Here is a 23579-nt window from a genome sequence, read left to right as displayed (position 1 = left end):
CACTTGCTGTGGTAAGGAAGCGATGTCCAAGCTCTACTCGTTTTTTCCCTGCCGTCACTGAGTTTCCCCTTGAGTCTGTAAGCCAAAATAAACCCTTTCTTCCCACAAGTTGTTTTTGGTCAGGTGTTTGTCCCAGCAATGAGAAGGTAAAACTGAACACCCCCTGTGCCCTGGAGCAGCAGGTACTCACTGGGAAGGATGGTTTTGTACCGATTCTTCCGCACCAGCCCAGGGATGTCATACTCTTTTGGATCCACAAAGTTCATGGGGATTTCCTGCAGAAAGAAGAGTGGGGTGTGAGCAGCTGTGGGCTGGTTCTCACAGCAGTCCGAAGTCCAGGGCTGCCTGCCCCAGCTTCAGTGCAGGGTCTGGCTCGAGTTCATGCGTTCATTTGACAAGCATTTACGATCAGGTGAAAGCACATATGCACAATCAGAATTGTGCCTGGCACATGCCAAATGCATGAAAAAAAATGGTACAACTGCTGATTATTGAAGGCCAGCCTGGCTTGTGGGAGACACTCAGTCAATGCCTGAGTGAAAATGGACAAGACAAAACGTGAACTGGCTATTCAGTCTTGTGCTTTCTGTGCAGCCCAGAGCTGGGTGGCTCCCTGAGCACCCCCACCTTGGACCTTGGTTCCTGCTGCTTGCTCTGAGATAACACCACCCTGCTACCACCTCTGCAGTCATCTGTCTGAAAGGCACTTCCTCTAAGAGCCCTTCTCTGATTGGTCAGCAGAAAGGGACCTCCTGATGAACTTTCAGAGCTGCCTCAGGAGCTCCAGGTCTAACCTGCACTGCTGCTGTGTGGGGTCTCCCTCTTTACCTGCAGCTGTGCTCCTTCTTTTCTTTCCTTCCTTTCATTTTTTTTTTTTTTTCAAGCCCTGGGAATTGAACCTAGAGCCAGCCCAGCTCCATGCATGCTGAACAAGTGCTGAACCACTAGGCTAAATCCAAAGCCATCTTCTTTTTCCACTTTTAAAAACTTTGAGACAGGCTTTTACTCAGTTGAGCTCGTTATGCAGCCCACGTAAGCTTTGAACTTGAACTTTAATTCTCTTGCCTCAGCTCCCTGTTCCTAATTTGCCATTTTCAGTTCTGTTTCCCTCCTCTGCCCAAGCTCCTAAAGGTCTGAGTTCATGGCATCCACTTGCTGGGAGCACTGGTCTCAGCCATGGGCCTGTCTGGATTGGTCCCCACCATGGTCTCTGGGTAACTCCCTAGGGCTTCCCACCTCTGCACTCCATTCTGATCTGTCCACATGACTTAGCTCCTGCTGCACAGTCACACACTGTTCACTGCTTTGGGACATGTTGCATGGTTTCTGCAAAATGCAGATTGAGATGCCTTCTAGGACTGTTATGAGAACCCAAAGAAAGAAAGAGGCCCACATGTGCAGAATGCCCATGGAGTGGGTGAGCAGGCTGTGTTCTTTCTTCCCTGGCAAAACCTATGGAGTCTGTAGAACAGGAAAAGATGCCGAGAACACCAGCTGACTCTTCAAGGGGAGTGGATGGTAGTGGGAGCTCAGAATAGAAGCCAAGCCTGGGTGGTGGGGAGGCTTTCAGAGGTAGGAAGGTAGGGATGATGTTGGGAGGCATGGGGAAAAGAGGCACAGGTGAGGCGGCCCACGTTGCAGTGGACAGTCCCTGCCAGTGAGGGGTACAGCATAAGGCTGAGTCGGCCAGTTTGGGGGGTCTGCTGGTGGGCGAAGCTCTGTGGAGCTTGAAACACTGAATCTGAATGGCACAGCGGGTGAGTTACCTAACTGGTGAATCTGACTGCGGAAGCAGCTTTTTTTTTTTTTGCGTCTCAGCCCCTTCCTTACTGGTCCTCGTGGGTTCCTTCCACCAACTCCATGAACAAGGCCAGCTCCCCTCCCAAGGTGGCAGAAAGCTTGCTACTTCCAGGGCTCCACGCCTTGCACTCAGAGCCCTGCTTCAAGCCTGTTCTGTTGTGCTAACACAGCTGATGGCTGAGCTCTTGGCTGCAGGGCACTCAGGCGTGAGAGCAGGGATGTCATGTACTGGGCCTTCCAAAGCCAAAGGAGGCAGCCAGAGGCTGGAGGATGGGCTCAGGCTCCAGAGCTTCAGGGAATGGCCGAAGGGAAGATGGTGGAGAAACATGCGTACTGATGTCAGACTTTTTTTTTTTTTTTTTTTTTTTTTTTTGAGGCACTGCGGATGGGACTCAGGGCACTGTGCACGCTAGGTAAGTACTCTATCATTGAGCCACACCACCATCCCCAAACAGGCTGCTTCGTGTGGTTTTCAGGGTACATCCCTGGTGACAGGTCTAGAAGCCCCGCTGCTTATTTCACACCAGGTATCACCCTCTTTCCGAATCCTATCACTTTATCCTGTTTTCCAAGCGAGGGGGCTGGGGTTTGCAGGGGATGAACTTGTGCAAATGCTGGTGGAGTAGAAAGCAGGGAAGGGTGAGTCTACTTAAGATGCTGCTGGGATTGTGCACCTTGGCGCACCACCTGGCTAGCTGGAAGAGCAAAATGCATGCAGAGGTGTGCCCACATGCGGTGGCTGGCTGGGGACTCACAAAGAACTCTGCCTGCAGCAGGAAGGTGTCCAGGGCCTTTTCGTGCAGCTCCTCAGCCCGGAGGATGCGGGAAGCACTGAGCAGGTACTCATGGGCTGACTCCTCACGTGGGGACACAAGATAGCCGAAGCCCTCCTCATTGCAGCCGGGAGTACACATGTCCAAGGTCAGGGAGACATTGGAGCCCCTCCTGTGAGGCCCAGGGAAGGAAGAGTGACCCTCAGGCACAGAGAGAGGTGGGAGGGAGGGGTCAGGAGAAAGCTCCCAGAAGAAGCGTGGGAGCGTGACCAGGGCCCATCTTAAGACCACAAGGCTCAGTTCCTGCCTCCCATAATGGGGAATAGGACCCTATTCCCAATTGTTCTGTTTGCATTAACCCCTGCATGGTGCCCCTGGGCCCTCACTCCCCTCACTGCCATGTCAGGAAACTGGAAACACCTGCTGAGGGCAGAGGCAGGGCTCAAGCTCAGGACAGCTCCAGACCACTACAGGGCGGTCCTGGGTTGAAGATGCTATGAGGTCAAGGAACCTCATTACACAGAAGGGACTTAAGTACCGAGGAGGCAAGCATTGCCCTGGCTCTCTTGATGAGGAGATGGCAGAGCCCGACTCCTCCCCATTGCTCTTTGTGACATCCATTGTATGGATAACTCAAGGCTGTCCTGAGATGACTTTCCCACCTCTGAAAAGTAGGTACATACACTTCCCACCTTCCAGAGTATGCCCCGTGGAATTCTATAGGAAACCCTAGGGAAGTAACTGTCCAAGGGATTTTGAAAACTACCACATACAGTCCCTTTCCTAACTGTCAATGAATAGAAGCACGTTGAAGGCCCTGACAGGGGCTGAGGTCAAAGCCTAGAGCTCAGAGGTGTTTGCTTGCAAAGTCTGCCTGCTGTGGATCAGTTCCCCAGTGTCCACATGAAGCCAGATGCAAAAAGTGGGCTCATGTTACTGCAGTTCCTTTGCCATGGCACAAGACCAGAGTGGCCATACTCACACACACATGCATTCAGATGGGTGTAAGTAAATAAATAATTTTTTTTTTTAAAATAGAGGCTCAGACAAGTCCTATATGAGAAAACCTACCCAGACTTTCTTGAGCCAGGGAGAGAATGAGTGTGCACATGTGTTTGCTTGCCTATCCTATTCATGAATAGTATTTTTCAGCATCCATCTTGTGGCACCATGGTCTACATGGGCCATTTGGAGATCACATGTCCACACTGACTAAGCTGTGAGGCTAGCTCTGTCCTAGCCACAGAGTCACAGTTAGGCATCTACCCTTTTAAATGGGAGCTGGCAGTTTGAGTGCCCAAACCCACTTCTCCCTCACCCCTCCCACCTCTCCTGCAGACCCATGGACTTGACGGTCAGAGAGGCAGGGTCAGCCTCAGGCTTGATGTCCATCACACAATCAAACACAGGTGTCTCAGGCACTTGGTCCAGGTCCAGGAAGTCATCCTCCACCTTTTCCTCCATCCACTCCGAGTAGGTAAAGGAAGGCTGGCGGCTCACTGACTGGCGTCTGTCCTCTGGGAGCAGTGGGGTGGGTGGCTCTGAGGGGCCCTTCAGGAGGTGCCACACCTGGTTGGGAGTAAAGAGCACTGTGGACCTGGGGTCATGCTGACTGATCCTGGGGCGCCCATGTGACTGGTCTTCTGTCCCTCCTAGGGTCTAGAGCAGCCATGCTTTCCTGGAAGTTTTGCACAAGGCACTGTGGCTGGTCTTGCTGTCAGGTTCCATCCCCAACTCTCCCTCCTTTGCCCTCAGTGTCTTGTGGATTTAAGCCTTCTGGGTGGGATTTGAATGTTTTTTCAGCCTCATCCCCTTTCCCCAGCCCAGATCACTGCAAACAGCTCTGAGAGGGGAGCCTTGGGTTGGGCCCACTGGCCAAATGAGACACACCTGTCTCTGCCCTACTTAGAACCAGGGGTGTCCAGTAAGTGTGTCAGATAAGGCGAGTGGGAAACACCAAGGCTTCTGGTGTGGGGGATGACAGCACTGAGGCTGGGGACAGAAGGCACCTTACCAGCGTGGTGACCGCAACCAGGCCCACAGACAGAGAGACCAACAGCAGGACGGGCAGCCCCCAAGTCCCAGCACCCAGCCAGGCCTGGGGAACATCAGACAAAGAGGTCAGGGTATTTATTGGTGGGGCAGAGTGCTCATCCATTTCAAGACTGACACGAGGACTACATGCTGAGTCTGGGTGGGAAGCATGCAGACGGCCACCAGAGGCTTGGTGACACCTCTTGAACTCAGAGGTGTCCCACCCGGCAGGGCGAAATTGGAGGCTCCTAGCTCATCCCCTGCCCCAGGGCTCCCCGGAGCTCTACTCACCGTGGCTCCCAGTTGGTTCAGCAGTGTGAACGAGGAGAGGAGGTCTGTGGCGTTCTGCAGCCAGGAGTGGCCATAGCCACTGAGCCAGAGTGCCCCGCAGGCAAGCTGGGGCGGTCAGAGGAGTGGGCTGAGCTCAGAGCCCCAGTCCCTTGCCCCCTATTGCCCTGCAGAGCTCACCTTCAGTCCCAACCTGGGCCCCAGAGGGGCTCCTGAACCTCAAGTCCAGACTGGGCAGGTGAGGGGAGGCTCTGGAGCCGTGTACCCAGAGCAGGCCTCAGCACTGATAGGAGGCAGCTGATACAAAGCCCTTCCCAGAGAAGACTTCGTAGGAGAACACATAAAGAGGGGACTCTCCCAGGAAGCCTTGCACAGACAGGAACTCCTCAGAGAGAACTCGGCTGGACTGGGGTTCAGGGGTTGGTGGGGTGTGAGGGGCTTAGCTCCTAAGACTCAAAATTCCAGTCTTCTCCTCACTCCAGTCTTGAACACTTGGAGTGACTGAAGGCCACCAGAAGGCCTCTCCTCCCTCAGTTACCCCAGGCAGCCATCTTGGGGAGGAAGTGGAAGGCTGTTCCCTCAACCCACCCTCTCTCCAGGCCCTGGTGAGGCCTGTGACATCCTTACCAGGAACTGAGAGGCAGCGAAAAGGCACAGGCTGCCTCTGACAGTGAGGGCGTGGCTCCCAGCTCCTTGAGGTGGTGGCTTCTGAGCTGGCTCTGAGGGCGGCGGGGGCAGTGGGGGAGGTGGCATCTCTCTCTGCTTGCTTGGGGGCCCTTCGGCCTCCTCCCGTGCCTCCATCACTACCGGCTGGGGAAGACCTGTGGAGGGTGGGACACACAGGTGATGATCCTGGATCTGCCCGGGCACAGGACTGTGCCACAGCGGATGGCTTCTTTTAGTTAGGGTTGCTGTGGCTTCCCCTCTATCCCAGATCAGTCAGCGTGGTGGCTCCACTTCCAGCAGTCAGCCTCGATTAGCAAAGCAATATTCACCTACCTTCGTCAGAAAGAGCTAAGTGTGGGTGGACAAATTATTTCTCCAGTAACAGAGTTAAAATGGCAGGAGGTTTTTCAGAGTTAATATTGCTGTATTTACGCAGCTTCTTTCTTTTCCATTTCTCAAGGAAACAAAAACAACCACCTCAAACTCAATTAAAAAAGCAAGGAAAAAAAATACGGCATCACCAGGCCATGACCCTGAGCAACCCACCCACACCTGCTCTCCATGTTTTGTCTCTCATGATCATCACTCTGATCAGGGCTAGAAGGCTGGCCCCTTGAGACGATCAGGGGCATGTGCCTCCCCCATCCGGAGACTTTCACAGAGTGGTTGAGGGCAGTCAGGGCCATATAGAAATACATATTCATGTTTGAGGATAGATAGCAGATGTCTGAGATTTGGTTCTGGGTCTGTCCTAAGTTGGCATGTCCTTGGGAGAGTCACTTGCCTCAGTTTTCCCACCTGGTAAATTTGGGGTGGGTGGGTTCAGTCTTGGTCTCCCCTCCCTCCCTCTCCCTTTTCCTCTCCAAAGACAGGGTCTGTTATTCCAGGCTAGCCTCAAACTCAATGTGTAGCTGAGGATCTTTAACTTCTGACCCTCCACCTCATGAGAGCTGGGATTACAGCTGTGCATCCCCATACCCGGTCTTAAACAGTGAGGCAAGCACACTTGTAATTGAACGGCAGCCCCAGCCCACAAGCCTGGTCTTCTAACCGCTTCAGAGTCCAGCATTCTTTCTGCTGCAGCAGGGGTGCCCCTGCCACTGACAGGATAAAGAAATTGGCTAGGCAGTCAGGGTAACCGAACCTCGAAAGCGAATGGTGTTTTTATTCCTTGACTAAAGCAGGAAATGTCACTAAGCTTTAAGAAACCTGATGTCACACCCTCCAGGAAAGATTTCTAGATTAAGCCTGCACCCTTCCAAGAGGACAAAACCCATGATCCTTACCTAAGATTACTGACAAATCTGTAAAATTTGGTCTTTGTCCACAGTAACCTGCTGACCTGGTCACCCTCACGTAGCCACTCCCCATAAAGAAGCCAGATCTGAGTCTCGAGGTGGGCTTCTCCACCCCCTCTCGCCTCTCTGGGCAAGTGCTCCACCTTGCTGCCTTCTCTTACGCTCTAGACTTAAGCCCCATTCTCTTTGTCCTCATAAAACCTTAAGCTGTAATAAAATCTTTTTGAGCTATATCCTCTGGTCCATGGATTTCATTTTTCAAATTCACAGGACAAGGACCTGGGAACACCCCAAATTATTGGTGCATTGGCATGCCAGGAACTCAAAATTCCTGTAGCACCACCACATGCTCCGAGTTTCTCTGCCTGAGCAGCCAGCACTCTGTCCAGGGTTTCTGCGAAGTTCAGCAGAACTCACTGCCAACCTTGCTGGCTGAAACCCCAGACCCGGCTACGGGTGGGATCCCAAGGGCTGCCATCTCACTGAGCCCCACCATATGTTGGAGTCCCCACTCAAGTTCAGGACTCGGTTTGTTGCCAAACAGTTAGGGATCAACACAATGGGGGTGGGTCTCTTGGAAGGTCTGGGACTGTCCACACAGCACTGTGCCCATGGAGCAATGGCTTTCTTTCCAGTAGAGTGACAGAAAGCACGTGGAGCTGACAAAGCCTTTTTTAGATAAGATGTCAGTCAATCAACAGTGACTGACTGATCCTTCCTCAGGTCTTACAGCAGTAGTGTGATGGTCACTCACTCCACATTGACTGAGCCTCCCTCAGGTCTTACAGTAGTAGTGTGATGGTCACTCATTCCACATTGACTGAGCCTCCCTCAGCTCGTACAGCAGTAATGTTGTGCATAGTCCAAGTCCTGGAGACACCTGTGTTAGTATTACAGCCTCCTTAGTTATTACCAGCCACAGACCTGGATGGCTCCTTGCTGGTGCCTACTAGCCACATCCCTGTTGTTCCTCAGGTGAGCTTCCCATCATGCTTTGCATATAGCATACTTCCCACCCAGTATATCCTCAAACTCTCCATTCTCCTTCCCTGACGCTCACATATATCAGAAAGACACCCACATTCATTTTGTAGTACTCCATCAAATGCCACCTGAAGTAGGCCCTGCCATCACCTCTCCATTTCTTCACACCATCAGCAGCAACCATGTTTGAGGCTCTGATCTCAGTGCCTAACGTATGCTAATCTACGACTCTTTGTACAACTCCCAGGAAGCCTGTATTGACAACATCCCCAGTTTTCAGTCAGGCATATGTGCGTATGCAGCAGCAGTAGTAGTAGTGTGTGTGCTGTCTGTGCAGTGTGTGTCTAGTGTTTACACATATTTGTGCAGATGCACAACCCATGCACATATGTGTGAAGTCCAGAGGAGAATGTTGTCTTTCCTCCGTTACAACTTTTCCCTGCTGTTTCCTGAGATGCAGTCTCTCACTGCCATTTTGTTTGGTCAGACTGGCCGACTAGTGAACACACACAGCTTTCCTACCTCCACACTGCCCTCCCATGACTGGGGTTACAGGAGTGCGTGGTCACAGACAGAGAGGGGGGCAGAGAGAGAGAGAGAGAGAGAGAGAGAGAGAGAGAGAGTGAGTTGGTATGCCAGGGCCTTCAGTCACTGCAATCGTATTCCGGACGTGTGCACCACCTTGTCCACATGAGCGTTCTTGTGCACCAGAGTCACCTTGTGTGCCTGGCATAACTGCAAAGTCATCTCTCCGGCCCACACCTGGATATTTTTTTTCGAGGTAGGGTCTCCCTCTAGCCCAGGCTGACCTGGAATTCATTATGTAGTCTCAGGGTGGCCTTAAACTCAGAGCAATTCTCCTACCTCGGCCTCCCGAGTGCTGGGACTAAAGGTGTGTGCCACTATGCCTGGCTCATACCTGGATTAAAAAAATATATTTATTTATTTATGAGACAGAGAGAGAGAGACACAGAGAGAATATTGTGCCCAGGGCTTTCTGCCACTACAAATGAACTCCCAATTCATGCTATTTTGTACATCTGGCTTTACATGGGTCCTGGGGAATCAAACCCTGGCTGTCAGGCTTTGCAAGCAAGTGCCTTTGACTGCTGTGCCATCTCACTGGCCCCACACCTGGATTCGTAGGTGAGTTCTTGGGACTGGACTTAGGCATTAGGCCCTTTCAGGCCCTCATGCTTGTGCAGTAACAGCTTTACCTGCTGATCTGTCTTCTTAGCCACATTATCCCCATCTTACAAAAGAGGAAGATGGGCTGGCAAGATGGCTTAGAGGTTAAGGCATTTGCCTGTGAAGCCAAAGGACCTAGGTTTGATTCCCCAGGACCCATGTAAGCTAGATGCACAAGGTGGTGCATGCATCTGGAGTTCGTTTGCAATGGCTGAAGGCCCTGTTGCACCCATTCTCTCCGTCTCAAATAAATAAAACAAAATAAAAACAACAACAAAAGAAGATGAGGTGCAGAGTGCTTCAAGGTCTTTCCAAAGTCATTTAGCTTGTAAGTGGTGGAGGGAGGTCTAGTCTGAGGCATTTGGACAGAACCCAGCCATATTATATTCTCCAAGGCTTGCAAATGACTTGTGGAATGTCACTGTCTCCACCGTCTTGCAAGTCCCACAAGGGGCAGGAATGGCTGACTGTGCAGCATCTAGCACATCCTGGCATGTAAGCCTGCAGTAAGTATTTACTAAATGAGTGCACAATGGAACAAGTGGCATTCGTCCATTCTGTTTTCCTTCCAAAGAGAGATGATGTAAACTTTGCAAAGCAAAGCTGCTGTGAGACTTTATACTTGGGCTGGAGAGATGGCGCAGCAGGTAAAGGCACTTCCTTGCAAAGCCTGACAGCCCAGGTTTGATTGCCATGCAAAGCCAGATGCACAAGGTGGTGCATGGGTCTGGAGTTCATTTGCAGGCTAGAGGCCCTGGTGTGCCCATTCTCTCTCTCTCTTTTTCTCTCAAATAAATAAATAAATAAATATTTAAAAGACTTTGATACTACAGATAAGACATTCAGTATGTTGCCTGACTTTCAGGAAGCATCCAAAAGGTGCAAATTATAATAACACACAATTCTTGTTCCTTGACTGAATGGTTCCTAGTCTCATGGGTAAAACAGACCAGTAGGTATGCAATGGATGAAGTGATCCACATAAGAGGGTTGGGGAGGACAGCTCCCCATGGCAGCTAGTTACTGACCACTGAGCAGTTCAGCTTCCCTCCTGCAAGCAAGGAGCAAAGGAAGCTGCCTTTGGAAGGTGGATTGTGTGGGAAGCCAAGAATCTCTACCACTGATAAGCAGAGGGCGGATTTCTCAAGGGCAAGTTCCACCCACACATTTGACAGGTGATGCCATATATGGACGGGCGGAAGAGCACAATCCAGGGTTACCTGGCTTCGTGCTTCAGCTCTGAAAGGCACATGATGAAGACCTTGTGCCACCTCCTCTCCTCTCCTGACCTCTCCTCTCCTGTCCTCTCCCCTCCCCTCCCCTCTCTCCTTTCTTCTTCTCTTCTCTTGTCTGTTTCCTCCTGTATTAAAAGAACAGTCTGAACAAGAATTTAATTCTTAGATGTTTCTGCTAACCTCAGAGTGGAGGGAACATGGGAACATGATTTTGGACATTGTTACTTTGGAAATTCATGGGCATTCTGTATCTGACATTGATGGTGCATCTGCACTCATTTGATATTAAAATGTTTTTCCCCTCCCAAAGCTTCAAATCAAATTTATGCTGCAGGGAGATTTGTGACATCTATCCTGTGGCTTTGCCCTCAGGGGTACATGCACCCCAGTCTAAGAAGTGTGGAATTTGCCTGCAATAAAATATCATGCAGCCATTATAAATGACTCTGTGGATTAATATTTAATAACATGGGAAGAAATTTCAAAAGTTTGGAGTGAGAGAGGCAAGGTTATGACACATATGATCTCATTGGCCTTAAAAATGAATTGAATAAAGGTGCCTATGACAGCTAGAGCAGACCTAATATAAGAGGGTGACATGAGCCTGTAGAGGAACTATGTGGTACACAGTAAGTGCCTACAAAGTGCACTGGGAAGAAAATGAGCCAGGAGGTTACAACAGTTTTTGGGGGGTGGATGGGGAAGTGAGAATACAGGTGATTCTATTTACATATCTTAAATTTCCTTATATATGGAATTTTTATTTCCTTATATATTTTATATTTAATAATATATATACATGCCTACATACATACATATGTGTAGTGAAAAATTTTTTTGAGATAAGGTCTCAAGTATCCCAGGTTGGCTTTGACCCTGAACCTTCTGTGTGCTGGGGTTACAGGAAGGTCTCGCCACATCTGGCTTTATGTGTTGCCTGGGATTCAATTTAGGGATTCCTGCATGCCAGGCAAGCACTCTATCAACTGAGTTTTATACCCAGCCTAAGGCTTTGCATCAAACAAACAAACACTTCCACTGGGTTCCTGGTGAATCCAGGTGAGGAGTATCTGCTGGGTGCCAGGCAGACAAACATCTTTCAGAACAAGATTTGTTTAAAATTGCTTTCTGGGTAGAAATTGGACATCTTTTTCAAACACATGCTATATTATGCATGTGATTTGGAGGGGGATTCATGGCCCTCCGGCGAAGAACCCCCGATCTTAGGAGTAAGTATTGGGGTCTCTGATGGGAAGTGGTGAACATTGCAGAGGAGGCTCACTGAGCTAGGAAGCCATGCCTGACTTGAGTTTAACATACATGTATTTGCCACTGATTATGTCCTGAGTGCTGGGGCCACAGGACTCACTTCAGAACATGGTTGCTGTGTGCTTCCCTCACTAAGCACGGCGTCGGGCTCTGGGAATCCAGCAGTGAACGGGACAGTCCGGGCTGCATGAATACCAGGCTCCAGGCCCTCTCGTCCTCTCGTCTTGGCCCTGCATCTTGGGGTGATGTTGGTTCTTACACTGCAGACATGGGGGCTCTTTCTCCTCCCTCCTTTCCTGGGCCACAGTGACCCTTTCCTGAGAAGTCTGTCCCATAGGATCAGGGAGCCCCGACTTCAGTCTCAGGTCTGTACCTGTTCCACTTTAATTCACATCTGGGAATGAGGATGCCATCTCATGGGGCTGGCCTTGCAGTGGTTCACTGTTGCTTCTGTGCATATAATCGCTTTGGCTTCTGTGAGGGAGACACTATCATCAGCCCTGTTTTGTCAGTGAGAGATGGCTGCCTGTGTCAAGGCCTGGCCCTTCCAAAGTTCACGGCGAGATAGCCGCATCGCCGTGTGCCGGGCCCTCAGAGGCTGCCTGCTGGCAGGTGACTGATACAGCGGGCTCCTCACGGACTCACCTCTTGCGCAGGGTGAAAGGAGCTTTTCCAGGTGAGAAAATCTCAGCTTAGAGAAGTTCAGTGCCCTTCCCAAGCAATTACAGACTGGAGATTTGAACCAGAGCTTTTTGACACAGGGATAGCTCCATTTTAGCATAAGTCTTCTCAGGAATGCAGCACTGCAGCATACGATGTGGAGGACAAGGATGGCATGGGGAATGGAGAGGGAGGCCCTGTATCTGCAGGAACCTTGAACCTTCAGCTGCCTAGGGTGCTGGTACAACTTTTGTGCTTGCTGTCTGACTACTGGATCCCAGGAGGCTAATGGCGTGCAGGGAAGGGGAGAGCTTCTGGGAGTCAGGAGTCAGTAACCCAGGATGAAGCTTCCAAGGGCCTGGGAAATGCATGCAGGCAGGTGGACTTCAGTTGTCACCTATGATCCCTCTCCAGCACCCAGCTTCCAAGTCCCACCCTAGAACTCTGCAGCTCCTGTGCCCCGGGGCTTGGGCCGTTCTGAGTGACTCATCCCCAGCTCCGATGGCAGCCCACCAGAACCGAGCTCAAGTCTGGCTCAGCCTGTTCCTGTTGATGAGCGGAGGGAGGCTCCGTCCCATTCGGCTTTTCTTCCTTCCCAGGGGCCCAGAGTGACCTCCCAGCCAAGTCCATAACAGTCCTGGGGGCTCTGCCCACCTGAACATGACCCTTGGTCTTGCCTTGTCTCCCAGAAAAATGGACTGTTAAGGGTTTGGTATACCCTGAGGGATATTTGACTCATCCTGTTAATTTCTCATATGGACAAACGGAGGGCCAGAGAAGGGATGTGGCTTGCCAGCGTCAGCAGGCAGCTAATGGCAGAGGAAGGTTGGCAGCTACTACAGGTGATATCAGTGAAAAGACTTTTGTTTTCCTTTTGAGACAGGGTCTCATGTGGCCCAATCTGGCTTTGAATTCACTGTACAGCCAAGAATGACCCATGAACTCCTGACCCAGCTATGTTTACCCCCCCGAGCGAAGTACGAACCACACCAAGCTTTAGCAAATAGACTTGAGTGCTAACCTTACACTAGGCTTTCAATCCTCAGCAATCCAGTAAATGGAGATATAATCTTATCCCCATTTTATAGATGAGGAAACTGACTCACGGTTAAGTTAAGTAGCTTGGCCAAGGTTGACAACTCGCAGATATAAGCCAAGACAAGAACCAAGGTAGTCTTTCTGCAGAGTCCACACTTCTTCAGCAACACCCTGGACAGTTTTACTTCTCTGAGCCAGGACCAGGCCTTCTGCATCCTACATCATGCCATCTTTTAGTGTCTCCAACATCCCATCCCTTATCCATCCCAGTGATGACGCCTGCTCCCTAATCCCATTACTCTGTTCCAAATGCCCCCATTAGACTTTATCTTCTTGTTTATAGGATACTGCTCCTATCTCTCTTTGGGGATAGAGGGAAGTGTGGGAAGATAAGGATCACCAGAGAGTTTTTGGCCCTGCTCTGTCTGTTATGAACTGGACACACTGTGAGCCTCATACTATTCAATTCTCATAGCCATGTTGTGCATTGATATTACTGTCTGTATCTTTCATGTGGAGTCACAGAGGTGCAGATAGATTTAGCGACATGCTCAGAGCAAAGTCAGGAAGTGACAGGTCTGGGATTAATGATCTTTCTCTTATCCCATAGAAAGACCTGGAGGGGCCTGGGGAGCTGGCACAAGAGGTAAAGGCTTGCCATACAGGCATGAGGAACAGAGTTGGGATCCTCAGCACCCAAGTAAATGATGGACAGGTGTGAAGGCGACTGAGGAATCCACTTGATGTCAGTATATGGCTTCCATACACACGTGTGTGAGCACATGCACACACACCATCAGCACCAGAAGAAGAAAGGCCTACAGATGCAGGGCAGGTTACCTGCCAGGCTGGTTTTGAAGTTTTGCTTGGTTAGCACCTGAATGCCAAAGGAACTGAGATGTGCTAAGGGGTAGAAAAGACTAGAAGGAGAGGCCGAATCAGCCATTTCTGTGGTCACAGTTTCCCACTTTCAGCATTACCCAAGGCTCTAGAGGGAGACGCTGGCCTTAGTAAGTGTGACTGTGGTCTCTGTCCTTACCAGGGGAGGATGGAGAATGGGCTCCCATCTTCTGCTGGCTTTTGGGGTTGTACAGCAGGCAAACAAGTCAGGATGTGAGTCAGGGAAGGGCAGAGCTTGCAGCCATGTTTGGTGGTGTTCTTTTGAGACAGACCCTCATGAAACCCCCAGCTTAATACATGTTGTCCATGACAACCCAAACTCCTGATTGTTCTGCCTCTACTTCCCAAGTACTGGGATCACAGAGTATGTCTGGCTTCCCAGCCATGCTTTCATTAAACAAGTATTTACCAAGCACCTGCTCTTTGCCTAGTTCTCACTAGCTCATCTCCTGCCCCCAGTGTCTACGTCCCCCAACCTGGTGTGAATCAGCAGGGTCCTAGGAGAACCAGCATCCCTGGTGAGAAAAAAGGCCTGGCTCCTCTCAACAAAGTCAAATGGACAGCAAATGTGGGGTTCTGGGAACTTGTCCTTGCTCCCTACAACTTCCCTACCCCATCAGTCCTGCTGATATGTAAGCGCTGAGACCCAGACACCCATAGAGCAGGTGGCAAGGGCCTGGGCGAGTCCATCCTGGGATGTAAGGTGGGAAATTCTTTCAACAGGTGAAGTCTCTGACCCTGACCCCTCCCCCACCCCGCTGCTCTGGAGAAGAGAATGTGGTAGATGTGATGCTGCTCACACAATCGAGAGGCAAGGCTTGGCCCAAGCCTGGTGGAGAGGGGAGACTTCAGCGGTCACTCTAAGCACTGACTCAGTCGTCCCTTGAACTGCTAAAGGGCACAGGTGTCAAGAATATCCTTTACAGACAGGAAAACACCAGTGTGAGAGAAAGTGACTTGCCTAAGGCCACTGAAACTAAAGGACGGAAGAGCCGGAACACAGCCCTCCGCATCTTGTCCTGACTGGGCCGTCGCTGCTCCTTCCTTCTCCCCTCCAGGACAGAGAAGGCAGGGGACATCCCAGAGCCGGACAGGGGTTGCAGGCAGACTTCCTCCCTAGGCGCAAGTCTATCACAGCGGGGGGCGGGCTGTTCTGGTTAGGGAGATGCACAGACTATGAGACAAGCCAAGGGTGCCCACTGGTTGGTCTGCAGTAGAGGAGGCTGACACTGCTCACAGACACCACAGAGACTGTGCTATGGAAGGTGGCCCAGCGCCACACTGGGCTTGGAAGTTCAAGGTAGGTAGATTTCCAAGAAATTTAAACCTAGTTATAGGACTGGACCCTGGAAGACTGTCCTACAGTTCTGGCCCACACAAATGGCTTTGTGGTGGCTAGCAGCCAAAGGATTTAGAGTCCTATGGAGTGAAGTTTGAGACCAAGCTTTGCCATTTACCTTGGGTAAGTGATAATCTCTTTGAACCTCAGTCTGTCCTCTGGAAAACAGGTCTACCGACACTATCTTGCAGGGTTCAGAGGATGCCTTGAGGTAAGACTACACACAGTGCAGAGCCCGGTGCTCGGCAGAGGTCAAATGCTCCACAAACGGTATCCAGAGGTGAGGGCGAGGGAGGCACGGAAGGGAGGAGCTGAGAGAGGCAGCAGTAAGGAGCTCCTGTGCATTTCCTAGGAGGACAAGGGGTGCTCCACCTGAACGTGGGTGGGGGCTTTGAGCCTGCTGGCTGGGAGCTGGGGTCAGTGAATGGGTACAGTGGCATGGTCTGGGGATGGCAGAACCAAGGCAGCTTTGTCTCTGCAGCTAATCAATCCTAGAATGCGAACATGCATTCCCAACAAGGCACAGCGTTCAAGTACTCTCTGGATGGATTGTAATAAAATGGCTCCATCTGAAACTAATAGCTCCCCTTTTTTTCTTCTGCAAGCAAAGGCTTAGCTCCCTGTGCCTCTCTGGAATGGGTGACCAAAAGCATGAGGATGAAAAGGTTCAATGAAGCTGTAAGGGTGTAGCCCCCGCCCAAGTGGTCCATGCTGAGAACTAAAAGAACTAATGGCAGACACCCTGGGATGATTGGGAACCACAGGCTGTGCCTAGTGCTTGAGACTGAGGCACAAATGCATAGGGAGGATGGAGTAGACTGGAGAGTGACTTTTCCATCTCATTTCACAGGTGAGAAGCTGAGGTCTCACTCTCTCTTTTTCAGGTAGGGTCTCACTCTAGCCCAGGCTGAACTGGAATTCACTACATAGTCTCAGGGTGGTCTTGAACTTATGGCAATACTCCTACCTCTGCCTCCCAAGTGCTGGGATTAAAGGCATGTACCACCATACCTGGCTTGTTTTTTCAGTAAGAGAGAGTGAGAGTGAGAATGAGAGAGACAGAATTGGTGTGCCAGAGCCTCTAGCTACTGAAATCGAACTCCAGATGTGTGTATACCTTGTGCACATGTGTGATCTTGCATACTTGTGTCACCTAGTGTGTCAGACTTATGTGGGATCTGGAGAGTGGAGCATAGGTCCTTAGGCTTCTCAGACAAGTGCCTTAACTACTGAGCCATGTCTCCAGTCATCGTCTCTGTTGTCTTAAATATTTTATTTATTTATTTATTTGAGAGGGAGGGAGAGAAAGAGAAAGATGATAGATAGATAGAGATAGAGAGAAAGAGAAAATGGGCACACCAGGGCCTTGTCACTACAAACGATCTCCAGACACATGTGCCACCCTTGTGCATCTGGCTTACATGGGTACTGAAGAACCAAACCTGGGTCCTTACGCTTTAACTGCTAAGCCATCTCTCCAGCCCTTGTCTCTGTGCTTTTCATAAGACAAGGGTTATGATGCTTTACTCACTATCTAGCCAAGACGACCTTGACCTCCTTATCCCCCTGCCTCTAACTCCCAAATGTCAGCATCGCAGCATCACCACCATGCCCAAACCCAGCGTTTGCCTTTAACCTTATGATTCAATTCTCTCTTGTTAATGACCCAGCAGTGATGTCTGTGTGTATCTGGAAGGTCTGAGGCCTCAGCCCATAGCAGTGAGAGGATAACCCCAAGTACATCCTGCTGAATACCTTCAGAGATCTAAGTGAGTCTAAGCAATGGGGAGGTAGGTGAGAGCACCTCTTCTCCCCTGGAACAGAGCATTGACAAGTTTCAAGCCTTGAAGCTGCTGGCATCAGATGATAACCTTGGTAACCACGGAGATTCACAGTATATATACCAGCAGTTAAAAGGACATAGGGCTCTGTGTCTGTCAGGTTGTGTGACCCTGGGCATCTCACTGCCTCTATAGGCTTTCTGTAAATTCAACGAGTGGATCTTTTAGGCCTTTCCAGCTCCGAGGACCCACTACTGCTGAAATTCTGAGCCTCCATTTTAGTTTGATTCAATGGCTACCTTTTGATCTTAGGGTAAAGACCAAAAGCCCTTGCCAATAAGATAAAAACAGCATAATTACCACCCACAACACCTTAAGCTGTTATGGGTCTCTTCCAGGGTGTGAAGGTCAAAGAAATTTCTAAACAATCATTAATGATTTGAGGTTGCAGTCTTTGGAGGGATTGGAACTCTATAAAGATGTAGGAGACCCCAGGCCCATGAAGTCCAACTTAGGGTCCTTGTTCAAGACATCAAAGAATTGAAAACATGGACTTAGAGGGTAAATTATGAATTATGAGATTTATTTTAGGGAGAACTAAGAGGGAAAGCAAGGAAAAAAGCCCAAGCCAAGAGAAAGTCTCCCCCTTCTCAGCCATGCTGGGATGGGGGGCAGAAAATCCCCCTCCTAGGGGATAAGAGGCCAGAAGGAAAGGGGTAAGGGAGAGCTAAGAGAGAGGTGAAAGTGGTAAGAGGCAAGAGAGGCTAAGAGAGCTCAAGAGGCTGACTCAGCAAGGGCTGGGCCACAGGTGTTAAGCCTGGGAAAAACTGAGGAAAATAGGAAATGGAGTTCATATTTGCAGCAATATTTGATCAGAATCAATCAGATGTGAGTTCTAGTCCTGCCAGGGCAGGCAAGGTGGCATTCTTGTTGCTGTGAGCCAGTCCTCAGCTAACTATCTATGAGAAAAAAGGCTAGCTTGCTTCTAAATCTCTATCACTGAGGGGGCAGTGAGGCCATGTTCCCACCTGGGTGATTAGTAGTAGGTATGGGCCAGTGAATACACCTGCATTCCCACTGCCAGGGGAGCTGATAGGCCAAGTGTCCAGGGACATATTGGGGAGCATATGCAGTCCTTAGGAGCAAAGGGTCACAGTGCATATGGCACCGTGAAGGAACTCAGGCGCCCACACAGTAGAGAGAGACAAACATGAGATGCAGACATTTCATGGATTAAGATGCAGGAAACCCACTGCATGTCAAAATCACCCCAAGTAGAAATGAACTTAACCCCCCAACCCACTGAACATCGAGCGTAACTGCACTGTAGGATCTCAGTTGTTTACTCTGGTGATCTGCTGGCTGGCTGGAAGTGGGGGCTTGCTGCCACTATCCAACATCATGTTAGAGTAGCATATTGTATGTTGCTAGCATGAGAAGAGATCAGAATTCACAATATTTATTTATTTGCAAGAGCGGGGGCTGGGGGAGGGAGAGAAGATGGGCATGCAAGGACATCCTGCAGCAATCACAAGGAAAAGACCATCTATCATCTATACAATTATACTCAATTAAAAATCCATGACACAGGGCTGGAGAGATGGCTTAGCAGTTAAGGCACTTGCCTGCAAAGCCAAAGGACCCAGGTTTGATTCCCCAGGACTCAGATAAACCAGTTGTACAAGGTAGCACATGCATCTGGAGGTCATTTGCAGTGGCTGGAGGCCCTGGTGTGCCCATTCTCTCTCTCTTTCTCTATGCCTCATTCTCTCCCTCTCTTAAATAAATAAATAAGTAATCCATGACACAAAACATGGGCTGGGCGGGGCAGGGGGTGTGGCTCAGTGGATACAGTGCTTCCTGTGCAAGCATAACCTGAGTTTGGACCCCAGAACCCACGTAAAACTTGATGTGGTCACTTGCATCAGTAACCGCATGGCTCCTATGCATCTATGGAGAGATGGCAGACAGAGATAGGAGACGCCCAGCTGCCTGGTATATGCAGTGGCAAACAATAATAGACCCTCCTATGAACGGAAGACCAACACTCAAGGTTGTCCTCTGACCCTCACATGAGTACTGTGACACATACATGCCCACAGTCACAAATATTCACACACATCACACACTACATATACACATATATATGTATATACACACACGCGACACAAAATGTTGGTATGCATTCTTGCAAGGGCAGAAACAAGGATACATATTAAATGCATTAACTGTAAGAGAAGCAAAGTAGTGGGAGAGAAAGGGCACAAGTGAAGGAAACCACTGAGGGGTCGCCTTGTGTGGACTGCTGACTGCCTCCAGGAGGGCCAAACCCAGAGGATGACTAACAATGTTCTGAAAACTCTCAACACCCCTCCAGCTCCCCCAGGAAAGTGGAAACCAATCCACTGAGCTGGAAGTTGGACCAATGTCCAAAGGGAAAGAATAAGCAGAGTCTGGGGCCTTCGTCCTGTGGATTATAAGGTTTCAACATTTTTAAAAGATAGACATTTCATATTAAAATCTGAACACTGATGACATGACAGCCCATGTAATTTACTTACTTGTAAACTGAACACTGACAAACACATGCCAAGACCATAATGTATAGACAGGAGAACTCATTCCAGCAAGTTCTGGTTATATTAAGCTCTATTGGAAGCTTAAGGATTCAACTTTTTTTAATTTTTAAATTTTTATTAACATTTTCCATGATTATAAAAAAATATACCATGGTAATTCCCTCCCTCCCCACCCCCACACTTTCCCCTTTGAAATTCCATTCTCCATCATATTACCTCCCCATTACAATCATTGTACTTACATATATACAATATCAACCTATTAAGTATCCTCCTCCCTTCTTTTCTCTTCCCTTTATGTCTCCTTTTTAACTTACTGGCCTCTGCTACCAAGTATTTTCCTTCTCACACAGAAGCTCAGTCATCTGTAGCTAGGATCCACATATGAGAGAGAACATGTGGCGCTTGGCTTTCTGTGCCTAGGTTACCTCACTTAGTATAATCCTTTCCAGGTCCATCCATTTTTCTGCAAATTTTGTAACTTCATTTTTCTTTACCGCTGAGTAAAACTCCATTGTATAAATGTGCCACATCTTCATTATCCACTCATCTGTTGAGGGACATCTAGGCTGGTTCCATTTCCCAGCTATTATAAATTGAGCAGCAATAAACATGGTAGAGCACGTACTTCTAAGGAAATGAGATGAGTCCTTTGGATATATGCCTAGGAGTGCTATAGCTGGGTCATATGGTAGATCAATGTTTAGCTGTTTTAGGAACCTCCACACTATTTTCCACAATGGCTGGACCAGATTGCATTCCCACCAGCAGTGTAGAAGGGTTCCTCTTTTTCCACATCCCCGCCAGCATTTATGATCATTTGTTTTCATGATGGTGGCCAATCTGACAGGAGTGAGATGGAATCTCAATGTAGTTTTAATCTGCATTTCCCTGATGACTAGTGACGTAGAACATTTTTTTAGATGCTTATATGCCATTCGTATTTCTAAGGATTCAACTTTTAAGCAATATGGTAAACAGCCTTCAAAGTGTCTCACCCTCATTAGACTCCATGGCCCAGAGCACACAGCAGAAGTGAAGGCATGTCTCTTCTAAGATTAGGTTAGAAGAGACTGTGATTTCCATCTGAGGCTCTGATTTTCTGCCTTGTGTGTTCTCTTGAATTCCTCCCTCTGGAGGGGGCGAGATGCCATGCTGGGCCTGTTGCTAAGGCCTGTGCTGAGCAAACTGCAGGGAACTGAAGCCAACACCTCCATCAATCAAAGTGGGCTTCCAGCCTCAGGGAGTTTGGACATTACCATGCAGGGGTCAGCAGTTTGAGACGTTCGCTTTTTCTGCGGGGCTGATCCAGACCCAGAAGGTTAATCCTTTGCTGGACTTGTGACTTAGAAACTCCATGAGATAATACATGCTGTTTTAAGATGCAGTGTTTCGGGTAATATTTTGTGCAACAAAAATGTAATGAACTCAACCAGCTTTATCCTTTCTTTGACAATGCAGATGTTCATAACAGTCTGCACTCCCAAAGAAGAGAAGGAAGCTGGAGAAACCAGGTGTGGCTAAGGTTGGCCTTCCTGCTAGAGACAAAGGCCCTTGGGCTGGCCTGTTTAGGTTGGCAGAGTGGCACTGGGCTAGAGAGAGAACAGAAGCATAATTATAAATGGTCTTATTTGTGATGAAGAAACGTTTTAAGCTATATGATAATCAAGAGGAATTTGGGAGCCAGGTGTGGTGGTGCATGCCTTTAATTCCAGCACTTGGGAGGCAGAGGTAGGAGGATCACCGTGAGTTCGAGGCCACCCTGAGACCACATAGTGAATTTCAGGAGAGCCTCAGCTAGAGTGAAACCCTACCTTGAAAAACTAAAAAAAAAAAAAAAAAAAGGTGGGGGGGAATTTGGCAAAAAGATAATCTTTCTTAAGATCTGACAGTCACAGACAGCAGCAGGTCTAAGTGAGTCTGACAGAAGTTTAGTGATATAAAATGATTTGTGCATGATCCCAAGCTTTAAAAGGAAGAGCTCAAACTCATTCACATCCAGGCCCAAATCCAACATTTACAAACTGTAAAAGTGAAAAGACTTTATGGTTTACAAGCCCCGTTTACACACACTATTTCACTGTAGTCTCACAACCATCACAGGATTGCTTTTTCTCATTTCCCAATGCAGGTGAGTGATGGGAGGGCTGGAGGTTGTTCAGGGGCTGGTCCAAGACCACCTGTGAGCATGATGCCCAGTATCATGGCAGACGTTCTCAGCACTGTCCTTACACTGAGAATTGGCTCTTGTCCTTGCTTCACACTGTGAAGGTTTGTGTTTTAATATTCATAGATGAGGAGTCCTTAGAGTGAAGGGGACATTCCTCTTTTTAGTTCATGCTCTGGGGAATCCCAACTCTAAAGATTCTCTGCTTTAACTATCTTGAGACTGATTGCTGGGCCCAGTGGACCCTTTTTCTGCTTTATGAGGGCATGTACATAGCTGTCTGCATCTCCATGTTGCTGAGGTGACTGTCTGCAGAATTGTGGACCTGGGTTCCCAAGGACGCCAATACATGAGAGCATCCTTTTGCTGGATAGAGCCAGGTGGACTGGCACTGGCTTTCCCTAGACCCCATATTTCAGTGAAGAGCCCTGAGAAGTTAGAATCCCAAGTCTGAATCTGGCTTTCAAACTCCTTACAGATAAGTATTTGTCTAGGTATATGGGCAGAACACATCACCCTTCAAAATTTATTAGCTTGATTTCCAACTTTAAACTCGTTTGACACAACATATGCTGATGCTGCAAATGTTGGGGATAAGCCTGAACACAGCTGTGCTCTTTATAGTGGCAGTGAGAAGAGCTGAAAAGTCAAAGACTTAAGCTGTGCATGGTGAACAGCTGAAATCGTGGAAACAATGGGACATGGGCTGGAGGAAAGGAAAGAAATGTGTATTGATGAGCAGGAAAGCTTATAAGAGAATGCTCTGATGGTTTGGGATGGTGGCTGATTTCCTGTCCTCCTATCAGGAGTTGGCATGGGGCTGGAGTGATGGCTTAGTGGTTAAGGCTCTTGCTTGTGAACCTAAGGACCCAGGTTTGATTCCCCAGTACCTACGTAAGCCAGTTGTATAAGGTGGTGCAAGTATCTGGATTTCATTTGCAGTGGCTGGAGGCCCTGATATGCCCAGTCTCTCTCTTTTTCTCTAATTTCCAGTTTCTCTGTCTCTCTTAAATAAATAAATAAAATATTTAAAAAATTAATTAAAAAAAGATCCGGCACGTTTTTCCCTTCCCTTGAATCTGGGCTGACACTGTGGCTGCCTTTGACCAACAAATCAAAGTAACACTGTGTTACTTTGTAACTTCTAAGGCTGGTCCTTAAGAGATTTGAAGCTTTTCTTTTTGATTCCCTAGGAATGTCTGTCCTAGAAATGAGCTACCATATAAGTCTAACCACCTTGAAACCACCATGCTGCGAGATAGCCAAAGCAAGCCAGATGTAGAGAAAAGCCACATGGCACAGTATTGAGGCATCAGGCATATAATAAAAACTTCTTAGATATTGTTTCTCAGCCAAGCATGCAGTAAACACAGCAGTGCAGATGACCTAAGCTGATGTGCATGGAGCAGAAGAACCATACAGCTGATCCCTGACCAAGTGTCTAGATCATGGGCAAATAAGATGGCTGCCTGTTGGAAGCCACTAACTTTGAGACAGTAAGGTAGGAATAGCTAGCTAAGATGTTGAAATATGAAAAGAATAAATGAGCCAAAATAAAAGGATAGGGTTAGATTTTTTTT

At 48.8% G+C, this 23579-nt stretch overlaps 1 protein-coding gene across 3 annotated transcripts in view; it reads right to left on the bottom strand.

Annotated features, from left to right (window-relative positions):
- Ptpn5 (protein tyrosine phosphatase non-receptor type 5) overlaps nucleotides 1–23579 on the bottom strand; it is an 81533-nt gene that overhangs the window by 11837 nt on the left and 46117 nt on the right. For all 3 annotated transcript variants that reach the window (XM_004650805.2, XM_045146329.1, XM_045146328.1), the window contains 6 exons: nucleotides 5523–5716; nucleotides 4899–5003; nucleotides 4588–4671; nucleotides 3901–4142; nucleotides 2556–2745; nucleotides 191–275 (listed from right to left, as the gene is read on the bottom strand). In XM_004650805.2, the coding sequence (XP_004650862.1) occupies nucleotides 191–275; nucleotides 2556–2745; nucleotides 3901–4142; nucleotides 4588–4671; nucleotides 4899–5003; nucleotides 5523–5716 (900 nt within the window). The remainder of the gene's footprint in view (nucleotides 1–190; nucleotides 276–2555; nucleotides 2746–3900; nucleotides 4143–4587; nucleotides 4672–4898; nucleotides 5004–5522; nucleotides 5717–23579) is intronic.

Source organism: Jaculus jaculus, chromosome 3, assembly GCF_020740685.1.
Source record: "Jaculus jaculus isolate mJacJac1 chromosome 3, mJacJac1.mat.Y.cur, whole genome shotgun sequence".
Classification (NCBI taxonomy): Eukaryota; Metazoa; Chordata; class Mammalia; order Rodentia; family Dipodidae; genus Jaculus; species Jaculus jaculus.
This window is presented reverse-complemented; position numbering and strand designations above follow the sequence as displayed.